The 15141-nt window shown below is 38.7% G+C and overlaps 2 protein-coding genes across 2 annotated transcripts in view; one reads left to right on the top strand and one right to left on the bottom strand.

Annotated features, from left to right (window-relative positions):
* The window catches only part of LOC307039934 (solute carrier family 66 member 2), a 57010-nt gene extending 45055 nt beyond the window's left edge, over positions 1-11955 (bottom strand). The window contains exons 1-3 of the mRNA XM_079682388.1: positions 11797-11955; positions 6361-6603; positions 5674-5807 (exon numbers count right to left, since the gene is read on the bottom strand). Of these exons, the coding sequence (XP_079538514.1) occupies positions 5674-5807; positions 6361-6569 (343 nt within the window). The 5' untranslated portion in view covers positions 6570-6603; positions 11797-11955. The remainder of the gene's footprint in view (positions 1-5673; positions 5808-6360; positions 6604-11796) is intronic.
* Positions 11956-12172: 217 nt separating this feature from the next.
* On the top strand, positions 12173-14911 carry hsbp1b (heat shock factor binding protein 1b). Its single transcript, XM_079682389.1, has 4 exons — positions 12173-12382; positions 13524-13590; positions 13773-13899; positions 14433-14911. Exons 1-3 carry the CDS (start codon positions 12338-12340, stop codon positions 13892-13894), a joined length of 234 nt encoding a protein of 77 aa, XP_079538515.1. The 5' UTR covers positions 12173-12337; the 3' UTR covers positions 13895-13899; positions 14433-14911.
* Positions 14912-15141: the final 230 nt, after the last annotated feature.

Genomic DNA, 15141 nt, shown 5'->3' on the forward strand with positions numbered 1-15141 from the left:
CATCTCTTCTTCTGTTTATTGTCTGCCTAGCTCTCACTGGCTTCCACAAACCGCTCTTTTGGTAGGTGACTCATAAAGCTGTGTTGTGGGTGAGAGCTGAGAGAATTGGCTGTTAAATGTGAACTCTAATGTAAAACGATCAACTGCCAAAATGTAACAGCTGATGTGAAATGTGTTAAAGTAATGCTCTACCCAGTGAGACCAGTAGAGGAGGATGTTGCTCTACTTTTTATTTGATTTAAAATTAACCACTGGTTGCAGCTTAACTCCTATTAATATTTGAAACTTAAATAATTCACAGAACAGAAGGAAGAATTTCCTCATTTGCTTCCACAGTGGCTCCCCAGTCCTTCACATTTTTACTTTCCACTTGTTCAAAGTTACTTCCCGCTTTCATTGCACCAAGCCTGACACTTACCCTGAAGTCACATTTGTCTTTGAACATAATCTCTCCAGCTCGCTCCCCTATCAGCCTCTGTATCATAAGGCAAGAGCTGTTAATGTGGCACCCTGGGGCCATCACAGGAAGTCACTGCAAAGTCAGGACTGTGAGTCGGCTCAGCGTAGGGACCATTAAAAAGACACTTCAGATACTGCACACAGGCTCGAAATGTAATCTATAAATCATAACATCTTCAATTTGTATTCAATGGTTTCCTTTGGATCATTCTTAATCTTTGGAGATTATAATTTATACTTTAGAGACGGTTCATTTTGGACATATTTTCACAATTAGGTGTTCAATACTATTGTAAATGGCTCTGCAACAATGCTGACAGTGATAAAAAACAGCTTCTGCTTTTGCTGATCTTTCATTTTGATAAAGATTAAGGCAGTGAGGGATGCAGAGAATACCAATACAAGCACACACATACAAAAATGAGTATGTAATTTACCCGGTCCATACCTCCTCACACTCATTAATGATAATGAAGGTGACCTTGCTAGAAAAGTACATTCCGGTCTAATCATGTTGATTTTCTCTCGGCTTCCACTTAACTGAAAAGGCAGCACTTGAAAAACTCCATGTCAGTTGATTTTGTGTTCAAGAGAGGGAAATGCTTAATTTACAGCGTAGGTCTACTTCATGAGGGCACATCATCCACTTAAAACGCAATGTATGATAGCTATAAGGGTTTAAAAGGTGAAAAGATTATCTGTGATGCGATTCATGTTTGAGTGAGAATGCAATACATCATTTTACAAATACAATATCTCATGATAACATAAGTACTGTAGTTCATGTTAAAAAAGGAGACAAAATAGTGGGGATACAATTATTTCAAAGATACAGGACAGCAAATCATAACGATCTCATTTAGGGATGGAAAATATATCAATGTATTACACGGCTTAGTGAATTCTCGTTTCTGATAGGTCAATTTGGACATTCCAGATGTTGATAATTCTCGCTAACAGACCGTTGCTAAGGAGGACTATGTGCAGTCATATCAATCCGCATGAAAAAGCCCCGTAACTTTAACGTCAGCTTTAGCTCCCTCAGAAAACACCATGAAATACTTTACTGTATTTTATAATACTGAGTAATCATTTTTCATATTTGTGCAGACAACGAAACTTTGGATTCATGATGGCTAAACTGTCACCAGTGAAGAAAAGAAAGTGGTTAAAAAACAGAGCTCTGGACGTCAGAAAAAAAACAGAAGAAGACGGACAGGAAGTACACATGATTTAGCATATATAAATATGGTATGAGCTCCGAAATTGTTTTAAGACTGGTTAATGGAAAAGAAAATGTGAACAGACTTGGACAGTTACAGAAGACCTTGATGCTGCCGTCATTTTAAGTTACGTTGCTGTCGCTGATCTCCAGCCAACAAATGTCTTGGCGGAAGCAACACGATCATTTTTAAAATCAATCAAATCATTTTTGAATCAATATTGTACAATCAGGGGTTTATTGTAGCCATGAAATAAGCTGGATAATGTGCATCAAGGCGCTCATATATGAAAAACCATGAAGGTGTATCCCTTACATAACATTGAGATCGTTATGAATCTAGATATTGTCTTGGGTATTATGCACACCGTAATATTTGCAAGTGATGTTTTTCCTTGGCTCTTTTACTGTTTATGTTATTTTCCATTAACCGCATGGTCATTAAATCCACATTGCTGATCACTCTTTATAATGTAAAGGCATCAATGGTCAACCCTACAATATTGTCTCAACATATATCGATATTGAGGTATTTGTTCAGAGATATGTGGATTCTGGAGTTTCTTCATATCGCCCAGCCTACCTCAACTTGATGCCGAACAAAACATCTTTATAAAAGGTTTGTAAACATCACTCTTTTCCGTCACAATAACATTGTTCCCCCATTGTTCAACATTTCCCTGGATACATCAGATAAGGTTCCAACATTGTTTTCTGGCAACAATGGTAAACACCTACACTTTGTTCAGGAAGGCATTATGTAAACGTACCACGGATGGGAACATCACTAACAAGTGTGAAAGCAGACCAGCAGTCAGAACCTTTAGGCGCTTTCACACCGGAGTACTAACAAAGTAAAAAAGGCCTGAATCTGAATCACTTAAGCGTATTCGACTTATCATTGTGTTTTGTATCACTGCAACACTGCAAAGCCAGCTGCAGGAAACAAGCTTGGCGGGAGCAACCATGAATCAAGGCACCATGCCAGATTTAGTCGGCAGCACATTGAACACCCTAAGGTAAAAAAAAGCTAAACAGAAATCAGCAGAAATAAATTACTTAAATATGGAAAACACCTTCTGTAGCACACACATGCCAAGAGATGCCTTCGCAAGTATGGGAAACCACAGCAAGTGGAGAGGGGGAACAGAATGTAACAAATGCAGAAATCAGCGGCGGCAGTTGAATAGATAAATGTTAAGTAATTCCTCATTTCAATTCGTCATATAATTAGTGTTTGTTTCTATGTGTTTGTCTTTAGGAAGTGGAAAATCAAGTCAGCAAGCAGGGAACAGGTGTTGGCAAGCGGGCAGATAGATCATAGATGACCCCTGTGTGACACACGTGGATTTCAGTCTCAGATGTCCTTCCTTAAAGGTGAGGCGAGGTGAAGGAAGAAGAGGAGGAGGAGCAAGATGAACAAGCAACAGAAGGCAAGAATGAAGTGAGAAGAAGAGCAGTGGAGAGAACAAGAAGGAGAGTGGAGCAGAGAAGAAGGGTGCTGCTGGGAGACTAGCTGATAAATGTAAATGAAAGCGACTTTAAAATAGTTATTAATCTTACTGGAAGAAAGAACTTTACATGGGGATGTCCTGATAAGTTAGGAGGAAAGGCTGGTACAATCTATTCTTGTCCTGACCCATCATGGTACCCGTGCTCTGTGAACCTGAAACCCTAACCCCCCCCCCCTTCTATAAAGGGCGGGGGTTGATGTAAGCAGCTTGTGTTGCAATGTTTTAGTAACCGGGGTCATAGTAGACAAAATAATCTGCGGCGATTTGGTCACCATCATCATCATCTCTCTGTATCTAAGCCTGTTTAACATAGAGAGAACACATGGCGCGCTGACAGAGTTTGAATACCCTCTGCTTAGGAGGTTAGGTCTTTGGCTGTTTATTTGTTTGTCTCTCAGCAGGATTAAATAGAAAACTACATTCACCACAAACCTTGGTTTGCGGGCGTAGCATGGGCTGAAGATGAACCCATTACATTTGGGAATTGATCTGAATGACGATGGGAAAATGCAAATGATGTTTTGCTTCTGTTAGCATTGCGAGAGATGGCGTGTGTGCTGAATTTGTGTCAGAATACATCAGAAAAATGAGTTCACTACTGGGTAAATGTATTTTACATCCCCTCAAGTCATAAACAACTTAGACACATATCTACGTGTTTTAAAATGTTTTAAACTTCTACTTCTTGGTGTCAGTGTTGTGTCATGGTCATCTACTGTGTCATGTTTACATGATTTGATGTTCAAAAAGCTCTTTATTTTTCTCATACTGCCTGTGCTGCAGCACCTCTTTTCACCCTCTGTCTGAAACCAGAGCCCAGTCTGCTCTGTAGTGATTGGTCAACCGCTAAGATATGTCCCGCAATAGAAGCAAGAGTGTTAGGTAGAGATGTCACTATGTTCCCGAAGTAAAAAAAGGAATCAAGGTGTTTCAGGCATGAGGGGGCGTTTGTGGGAGAGAACATTTGGAATGTTAACCTTTACAGACCATTTACATGAACTAAAACCTAAATAACACACTACAGTAAAGGGAAATCCAAAAAAGCATAACAGGGCCTCTTTAAAGCTCATGAACATAGTTGGAATAAGGACTTTCTGACTAGGGCTATGGAGCCATCTGAGGAGCACATGGCAGTGGCGATGGTCTGCGCTCTGCATCTGCCATTGTAGTTTTTATTTTTTATTTATATATATATATATGTAGAAATATTGAGCACATATCGATATAGAGCTTATGATATCATCCACCCTCAGAGAAAACTAGCAATCAACCACAAGTGAAATGATAACAATGAGCGTGGGCCCTCGTGGTGAGTAATACAACAGTTATTTGCTGAGAATAACACACGCCAAAGATACAGATAACATGTCCAAACACTCAGAATCTTCCATCTCTCAGTTACAAGTCACTTTAAAAGAATTGCCACCGACAGTGACACAAGTGGGCAAACATCCTGTTTTGATTTATAAAGAAACATATCCCTCTTAAAAAACCCATCAACATGATTATAATTTATGACTTAAATAACACACTCTGCTCTGCATAATGAGTATTACAAGACTCCGTCACTCCATGTCCCTCTACGGGCCGTAATCTCATAAAAATTTTACTTGGATTGAATTTCTGTCAGCCCATTTGCAAAAGCAATCAACTGGAGCCTCCGTAAAAAAGAAAACACAATTACCCATAAGAGACGGCGCCTTTTAAAGAGTGACCCTGAAAATAACCTTTGACAGGCTCTCTCCCTCCGCACTCGCAAACATATACATATTTAAATCGGCTGCTAGTCTCAGCCTTCTCCTTCCCATCTGTATTCACTTCCTACTTCCCGCTACACACACACACACACACACACACACACACACACACACACACACACACACACACACACACACACACACACACACACACACACACACACACACACACACACACACACACACACACACACACACACACACACACACACACACACACACACACACACACACACACACACACACACACACACACACACACACACACACAGTCCCCAGAACAACCTAATCGTGTGTGATACAGAACAGTAACTAATACATCCACAGGCCATTTCTGCTTTGACTTGCATTTTCTTACACATCTTAATATCCATGACGCAATTTCATTACCCGCCGGGCTTTAACACAGCCAGTGAAGAACAGCATCTGTTTTAAGGAGCCACAGGTAACTAATACATAAAGAATAAGGCAAGTGAATATGCATTTAAATATGTGGCTCTCAGAGGTAAGGCATTTTGAAAACAGCAGCCTTGCCAGTTAAGCTTCTCCAATGGCCCCCTCTTTTGGCAAGGAGTGGGAGTTGAAGCAATAAACTGCTGACACAGAGCAGTGGCTCGCTGTTGTTTACTACCCTCAAATGATTGTAATTACTAGATAAATGGCGGTGATTGTAATTATTTATTTTTTTGCTATGTGTTAAGATGGTGTGGGTGGGTAATACCTGAGAGTCGGTGTTGCTTGGTGCTCACTCGGTTGTTGTTTTGGACGGTGCAGCAGAGGTGGAGCATGGCAAACATGGTGAGGATCATCACCACACTCTGGAGCAGCAGGGTGAGCTCAAACTGTTTCCCTATCCTGCAAGGACGCAACCAAAGCAACGATACAAATCAGAGAAACTTTTGGGATACAAAATAAAAAGACACTATAAGAGTCTAGTATGGCCTTTGCACTAAAAGTAAGACACAACACATACACAAGGCCTGTGTACACCCTCATACAACAGTAAACTATTCATTCACCAATATAGGTTTTATTATAACAGGGCATGTCATGGAGGCTTTCAGCGTCAAAAAATGACCTTATAAATAATACAATCTTCCAACCCGATTCTGTAAAATATCTATTTAATTCCCTCCTCAGCGCCTCCAGTCAGAACAATGACCTTTGCCCTCTGCTGTGTGAAAGAGCCTTTGCAAAAATCTTAAAGGGAACAGTAAAAAGCTCAGATAATATAATTCATCTAGTTTTATTCTGTGATCATATTCCAATTTCATCCATTTTTGACACCAAGACTGAGCTAAGGAATGACCTTTGTGCCCTACGAAGAGCAAAAAGAAGAAAGAAGATAGGAAAAAAATATAAATGTCAGAATCAGAGGAAATGAAAAGCCTTCTGCTCTGTTGCTCACCAGAAGAAGATGCGCAGGATGTTGGCGATGAGCAGCACGAGGCAGACTCTGGTGGAGAAGCCTTCGCTGTGGTTGCTCCTCTGGATGTCCTGGTACTGGGGCACATAGGGCAGGGCCCCCCCGAACACCATGAGTAAGGACGCCATCCAGGACAGCAGGGACCACGAGGCCTCCGTGTCCCCACCCTGCAGAAGCTCCTCTCCATCCATCACACTGGGGGCAGCTCAAGGGTTAGGGGCACTCCTGAGAGGAAGCAGAATGAAGGAGATGTAATGGATGCTCAGCAGTTAGCCTGATGGATGCTGTGAGGTAGCCAGAGGTCAATAACCGGCCCTGAAGTGAACATTACCCTGGAGTCCATCAGCAATACAATGTATTAAGCTGATTGTTTTAAATACTTCAGGTATGGATTTGATTGTGCCTGTTTTAAATAGCTCTCCTTGCTGAATACAATGTATCCTCTCTATACATAAAACACAATGACTGACGCTAAACTCATGCAAACTTTGATGTATCTTCAGAGAAAATATAATGTTTATGCAACGTCAGTCCTTTTGCTGAAGACTTTTTAGACATATTACTGTAAAACAAACAACAATAAAATGAATTATGGCTTAATTTAGAGCTGCAACAATTCAAAAAACAAAGATAATTGCTAACTATTCCATTAGTATTAGTATTATTTCACATTAAAGAATGTTTGAAAATGCTATTTTGGCCTCTAAAACATGTACATTTCCCCCTTTTGTGTGTTTTATATATTATATTAATCTATATATCTTTGAGTTTTAAACTGACTATTAAATACATTTAAAGACATCATCCTTGGGCTAGGAGACATTGGATTTAGATACAAAATTAAGAAAAATCTATTAATCCATAAAATAATCAGCAGAACAATAATGAAATGGTTTGATGCAGTCCTAGCTGAATAACATGTAGCTTCAGGTTCCGAGTTCTGCTGATGTGTATCACACTGTCATGGCTCACTGACAGTATAGATAAGAACATTATGTTATTAGTAACACCTGTGCTGCTCCTCCTACTGTATGACAAGTCAGAATGACTGCAGTTACACAGTATGGTTACTTTAGATCAGGGTTGTCCAAACAACGGCCCCGGGGCCAACTGTGGCCCATCGGATATCAGCCAATTCAACAAGTATAACGGAATATGGCCTACACCTGAAACTTGTACTTTTCTTATATTGTGCTTCTTAAATATATACAGTATGTAAACAGATATTACACAGTAGTATTTGTGTGTTAATAAGACCACGTTTCAAATGAATTCAGTCAATTAAAGTCCAATAACTCATTTGCATAACAAGCATGAAACAGGCACTTCCTATTTCCCCTCATTATAAACAATCTGAGGCTTCTGTTTTAAGGGATAAGCTGCCAACAATTTGATAACAAATAAATGAAACCCTATGGAGCGCTGTGATGTAGGCAGTTTTTTTTCTTAACGCATATTCAATATATAATAATTGATCTACATTTGATTGATTTTGCTAACTTATAACTGAACTTATGAGGCAATATAACTCACCTCAAGTGAGTGACCCAGCCCTTCGCATGTTTTTCTGTATGTGGCCTTCACTGAAAAGAGTTTGGACACCCCTGCATATGATGGTAAATTACTGTTGTGTTCATTCTTGATGTGCTGGAGTCCACAATAGAGAATATAACTATTCTATCTTATCAGTCTTTGAAAGCAGCAGCAACAATACAGTATACCGCTTGAGCCCGTGACCGTGTGTTCTGCGGCTTCTGTATTTATCCAAGTCATCATCTCTTAACGTGTTGAGGTTTAACCGGTCCCTCGAGCATTTCCCTTTTCTTACATTTTATAATGCACTCACATTATTGAGGAAGTAGATTCCCTTACAGAGCGATTTGCCTTTCAAAACAGTTCCTATTCATTCAATGTTTGAGTATTAATTGTCTTATTGATGACATATAACATTTAAAGCTTAAAAAGTTCAAATCAGTTTAGCTTCTTTACCTTTTAAATTCTAATCTATGTAACAAATCGTTAACTTTCACAATTATAGCGTATACAAACATTTTTATAATTCTCTAGCTGTGACCTAAATGCAAGTACAATGCATGCACAATATGCCTTCATATTAGGGCTGCTCAATTAATCGTGTTTTAATCGCAATTACGATTTTGGCTTGCAACGACTATGAAAACAACATAATCGAAATAAAACGATTTTTTTAAATTGGTTTTTCAGTTTAATTATACTTAACGTTCAGGGTAATCAACTGTTAAAAACATACTGTTCACATTTATTTTTTAAATAAATGGATGTTTTCAAAGTAAATGGATAATCCTTTTTAATAATTGTGATATCAATTATTGACCCAAATAATCGAGATTATGATTTTTGCCATAATCGAGCAGCCCTACTTCATACAGTATACTCATGTACACCTGAAGTATACCTATACTGTGTGTGCTAGTATACAAGAAACACATTTCTGCAATAGTTTCCATATTTAAAGATTGATAAGTCATATCAGTTTAATTATTACGTTTTCTCCGTTATGAATATGTTGGCTGTGCAGGACACATTTGCAACTGGAGCTCGCAAAATAGATTTTCTTTTTACAATTACATTAAGTTGGGTGGTAACGTGGGCTTATACATTTTACAGAAAGGTAGAGGTGTGTGTGTTTTATGTATGAGCAGCCACATAGACAGACGGGGATGACAGGTGTGGAATTTGAAGCTAAATATGTGGAAACCTCCCACAGAGAGGGAACAAGTGGAGTTCAAGGAAAGGTCAAACAGACAGTATCCTGAGAAGGCAGAGATGACAGGCAGGAGTGACAGCTGAGTGGGTGGGAGGGGTCAGCATTAGCTGGCACAGTGGAGATAACAAAAAGCGAGTCGAGCTATAAAATAACTGTCAACTATTTTTGTATTTCCTAAAATAAAAATAAACGTATACTAATACTTGGGAACAACAGAAGACATTCAAAAGAAAGATTCCTACTTATTCCTAGTAGTAATCAAACAAATTACAAGGAATTGGTAATCACCACTATAAATGGAAGAACCATTTAGATATGGAAAGAAAAAATAACCAGGAAAATCAAGTTCATGTCTTTGCAAATAGATGGGAAAGTGGCTAAAGTAGGCAAAACACAACATTGCTTTTGATACTTCAATTAGATATCACAATTATTGAACTTGTGAGAATTTATGATAAATCTGTTATCTGTTAACTAAATTATTTATGTTTTTCTTCTTTTTCAGATTTTTGTGTCGTGTTTATGTTTGAACTGTGTTTCATTTGGTTGTGTATGCCCTTAAACCAGTGTTTCTCAAACTTTTTCATACCAAGGACAACTTAACCAATAAAAAAACACTCGCGGACCACCTACTGTAACTCCACGAATATCCAAAATAACATCGTTTTTCTAGAACCTATTTCAAATCGCCTGAAAATGGTACAAACAAGTGGCAACATGTTTGATGAAGGTATTGCGATGGGCTATATCATGCAATCGAAAGTGAAACTTAATCTCGCTCCATTGCGGAGATATTCCCGCGAGAGTGCGGAAAACCTAAATGAATGTATTTATTTCAAATGTGAAATGTTACCAATATACTCACGGATCACTAGGGGGCGCTCACGGACCACACTTTGAGAAGCACTGCCTTAAACCCTATCATCTCTTTAAAAAGTATGACGACTATTCCGTGTCTCCTCCTGCTAACTGACTTCTCTGAAAACTCACCAACGGTCCTCACACACACTTAATGCCCTGTGTGCAGCATAACTAGTTCAGCAACTTGGCTACTCTAATCTTTGAAATAGTGACGTTTTGTGCTAGCCAGCATTCTTGAAGGGATAATAACATAAAGGATACAAATGTTTCCCTCTTTCTCCAGGGAACTCTAGAGAACAAATAGAATGATTAATTACATTTTAGACAATGTGATACGGACAGAAAACTCCTTGGAAATGAGAATGTCACGTGGACACATTTGATGTTTAGCCAGTATGTTGCTCTGTACACAAAAGCATGACCTACATCTTCTGAGCAAATACTGAATGTGTTACTCTTCAGGTCACTTAATAGTATGGTTGCCATTGACACATCTATACCAGAGGGCCAACAAGAATATAAACTCCTTGGCTCAAATATATGTTTGGCATTTTCAGCTGACAAGTCACTGGGTAAATCTTAGAGGGCCAGTCAATGCACCAGGAAGTTATTTAGTAAAAAAGGTCAGCAGCAGGTTTAATGATGGTATTTATTTTACATACTTGGTTTATGATAGCTGAGAAAAAGGTTATTTCAACATGACAGGAGATGCAGCGTACATGGAGCACCGAGAGTCACCCAGAAAAGGATCAGGGTCTGATAACTCATTAGACATATTATATTTCTCATTACTCAGCTGCAAGTAAGGACAGAAATAAGGACAGACCTCACTGCTGGAGGAGAAGCCAGTTCAAGTTATAAACTCTCACAAAACATTTACAACTATACAGTTACAGCTATGAAATGCAGTAACATATTGTCTATCCAGGGTGAAAAAGGCTTGTAAATACATTGGTCAGTTTATTTGAAAATAAATGTCAGAGCAATATGAATTGTGTACAGTCTATGGTTGTAATGTTTATTCATTTCATCTGATAAATATTAAAAAAATCCCTTTATTAATTGGTCCCTTGCCACACGTCATTTTGAAAAAAGCTATGAAAGTTAATGCTAGGTCAATGCACTTGGAACACAGCCTATAACAAGTTTGTTTTTATAGGTTTCCTACAGTTAAACATTACTCAAGTATTTAACAATCCAAGGTGTCTTCAGCTATTTCCCTCCTCGGGTTGTGTGAGTAAACACACACACACACACACACACACACACACACACACACACACACACACACACACACACACACACACACACACACACACACACACACACACACACACACACACACACACACACACACACACACACACACACACACACACACACACACACACACACACACACACACACACACACACACACACACACACACACACACACACACACACACACAGTAAAGTAAATATGTTGGGCCACTTCTAGTAAGAGGACATACTGTTATGCAAGATAAGCATAGCTTCACGGGGTTGGGTCACTGACATGCCTGAACATACAGGCATCATTTTTGGGCAGTAACAGTAACATCACACAAAGAAGCAGCTGTTACACCGTCTGTTTACACTGTTGTAGACTCATATGAGGACATTAAAAATGTGAACGCTAATGCCAAACGTACAGAATCATTTTTGTATTTAAAAAGCGCGTTTACAGCTGGCGCAATGTATCGCTCCTGATATAGATTTTAAGTCAAAGTAGCATCATTTCAGTTTTAACGTTGTATGGGTAAACCGTCGACTACTTCTAACTTTACTCACCAGTCGTCTTTATTCACTTTCCTTCGCCTTTTAAAAACACAAACAGTCACAATGATGTTTCAGCGTCAAAACACATTGTGTTCCCTGGCAGCTCCAACTATCAAACCCCAACTCGATCTCAAGAGAGGAGGCGGAACGTGCACGCGCAAGCAGGCATACAAACACATTCGCGCACGGATACTTTTAGACTTTCCAAATGTATGAAACATGAGAGTCGTTGGGTCACCTAATGATATGCTGCCCCTGGTAAAACAAGTGCGTTGAATGAGTGTCGCATTTTTTTCTTGGGGGCCATAAGGGGTTAAACACAACTACTATTTTATTGTATTGCTTCATTCAATACTCAATGTTCCACATTTCTTAGCGGCCACACAGCTCTCGCGAGACTCTGTGTTATGTAGAACAGCTGACTGTGCTGGGTGGTGCTATCGAGGGAGGGCTACCTATTTCGAACTGTTACAAGCTTGATATATCCATAATTGCTAAACAGCATTTTCAGTTCTACTACTGTTTAGACATTGATAATAACTTCCACCACAACATGGCTGAGACGGACCCCAAGTCGGTGCAGGACCTTACCAATGTGGTGAGTCGAGAGCGTAATGACACGCTAGCGTTATCTACAGCAGCATAGCTAGCAAAAGCAATAAGAATGCTAACGCTGGACAGTTAACGTTAGCTGTTTGCATCAGCTGTATAGTGCATCCGTAGCCTTTTGTGTTATTAATGTTTTTGAAATAAAATAGATTCATGGATTCGGTTTGATCAACTTGTGTACTGAAGCCAGCATGTTTTGTTTAGCACGTTATATAACGTGAATGGTCAGTTGGGCTTTTACATGACATCATCAAATCACAACCGAGCAAAATGCATAGCTATACACAACAGAAGTGTTGCTGCTGTGTGATTCTTCTTTAAAGAGGCTTGTTTTAATAAATGTATATTTTAAGCATTAAGAACATTGTGCAGTATCACTCAGATATAGCACAATGCGATGTTCCAGATTAATTCTACCTGTTCATTATACTTGGGTAATGTTTCCTAGTGTTGTCATGGAGATAATGTAGAAAAGTCGTTAAACTTCAGTTAACCTCCCAAACATGTATCAATCCTCTGTGGTATTTATGTCTTTCTATACACATTTGTGTTCCAATACTTTTGTTTTAAAACCATCTTCAAGGACGCCCAGTTACTCTAGATTTAGTTGTTTTTTATCATTCTGCCTCTTAAACAAACGTTTTTGACATATGAAGAATAAAACAAGTGAAAAATTGTTGACTGGTGTATACTTAAGAAAAACCACCATCAGAGAAACCCATATAATGATGAACACCAATGCAGAGAAGTATGAACTTATTGTGAGTTCATTGTTCTGCAATCTGCACATATGCTTATCACACTGACTGGATTAAATAATCATCTCCCGTGATTACTGAGATTTTACATTGTTGTCAAGGAAACTAGTTACTTTCGCTGTCCTTTTTTAAACCATTCATAGATGGTGCATTAGAGTGGGAGTGCTGATGTTTGTCACTGGCAGAGCTATTGTTAATAATGAATAGTCAGCTGACAGCAATATTATTTATATCTGCTCAATTGTGTCATCTCTAAATGCAACTGGTACGTCTGATGTGTGGCTGCCATCAGTGAACCTACTTTACTCACTAGATACATTTATGTGTGGCTTATTGTTTCACTGATATGATTTCTGTGTGCTCGTTTCCCAGGTCCAGACACTGCTGCAACAGATGCAGGACAAGTTCCAGACCATGTCAGACCAGATCATCGGAAGGAATATCCTTACTAATAAAACAAATGAAATAAGATTTAATTGATTTATATGCACTGGTCAATCTAATATGGTAATGGTTCATGGCTTAAAGGTAGATGTACAGACTGAAGTAAAACCCAATTTTGCCTATATAACAGTAACTTTGTGTTTTTGTCTAAGTTGTCTACCTTAACTGTTTCTCCACTTGATGAGATGAGCACGCGTATTGATGATTTGGAGAAGAACATCTCCGACTTGATGACCCAGGCTGGAGTTGAAGAGATTGAGGCGGCACCGGAAAAGCCTAAAGATGGTCAAGGCTCCTAATGAAGGTGAGCCGTAAACCCAGCTAGCATTTAAAACCGAGAAATAAAACAGTTCACACCGATGGTTTTTATTCATGCCCCTCTTTCCCCTCGACTCATGCATCTTAAATGGGACAGTTCACACCAAAATGAAAACATGTTTTACTCTTACTTGTTTATCAATTTAGATAGGTAGATTTTTTTTAATAATGCAAATAGAATTGCTAAATGCGCTAAAACAATAATATTGAAAAGTCGTTTCTTCAGAGATCATGACCCTGGAATCCGTTTATCATTAACCTTTACTACAGATTGATAAGTAGGCCTACCACTAAAAAAGGGGAACATTTATATTTGAATCTGTTGTGAATTTTCCCTTCTATGAATATAAAGAAATCATTCATATTTGGAAGATTGGATGAGTTTTAAATGTTAAGGAGTTTGTTTTTGCCAGATTTAAAATGTGGAAAAATGCAGGCTCATGCGATTTTAGTTGAATTAACTTCCTTCATTCCTTTAAACCAGTTAACTAAACGCACCTTTGTTTTGTCTGTCCGCAGGTTCCTAAGTAACACGGAGTGAAGTCTACAGGAGACTTTTTCCATTTTGAAAATTGACTAATATTGATTTAGTGTGTCGTTGTGTGAAATGCTTTTTTATATATGGATTATTGTGATAAACGGTTACAGTTATGAAATGACTTGAAAAGTTATTCGTAAACTACAATAGTGTGATATTCCCCTCAGAACTTTAAACGCTCACGTGCAGAAATGCAATTTAGGGATTTTTTTGTGCACTGGCCCCAGAGGTTATTAGATCATATATCTTAGATAGATAAATCCCATGAAGCGATGACTGATGGGAATGTTTTGCCTGTGCTAGGAAGTACAACATGCAGGCCAGTGGAACCTCCATCCGTACCAACATGGGCGCAGTGAACATCTGAAGCCTGTAGAGTTAACAGAGCACTGTTAGTACCAGGCTGTGGGTTGCATTCCAATTTCAGCTGATTTTCTTCTATTAAAGCTATTTAATACAATGCTGTCTGTCATGTATTACATAATTCATATTTGACAAGGTGCTGAGTGAATTTTTAAAAATATTAACTCCTAGGTGCTCAGTGTTTTTCTGTATTTATTTTTTTAAGCCAGAGTTGTATTTTATCATGCAAGTGATCTGGAATGTCTCATGTTAGCATGTTTGTTTTGGGTCTATAATGTGTTGAAATGCAATTCATTATTACACTAAACTAAGCTGGAAAATGGTGAA

Source organism: Notothenia rossii (genome assembly GCF_949606895.1).
Source record: "Notothenia rossii genome assembly, chromosome: 5".
NCBI classification, from domain to species: domain Eukaryota; kingdom Metazoa; phylum Chordata; class Actinopteri; order Perciformes; family Nototheniidae; genus Notothenia; species Notothenia rossii.

Excerpts from the sequence above, each read along its gene's own strand:
- hsbp1b (XM_079682389.1), top strand. The coding sequence starts at position 12,338 with ATGGCTGAGACGGACCCCAAGTCGGTGCAGGACCTTACCAATGTG. Across the intron at positions 12,383-13,523 it reads TGCAGGACCTTACCAATGTG|GTCCAGACACTGCTGCAACA; the intron begins GTGAGTCGAGAG and ends CTCGTTTCCCAG. Across the intron at positions 13,591-13,772 it reads AGACCAGATCATCGGAAGGA|TTGATGAGATGAGCACGCGT; the intron begins ATATCCTTACTA and ends CTGTTTCTCCAC.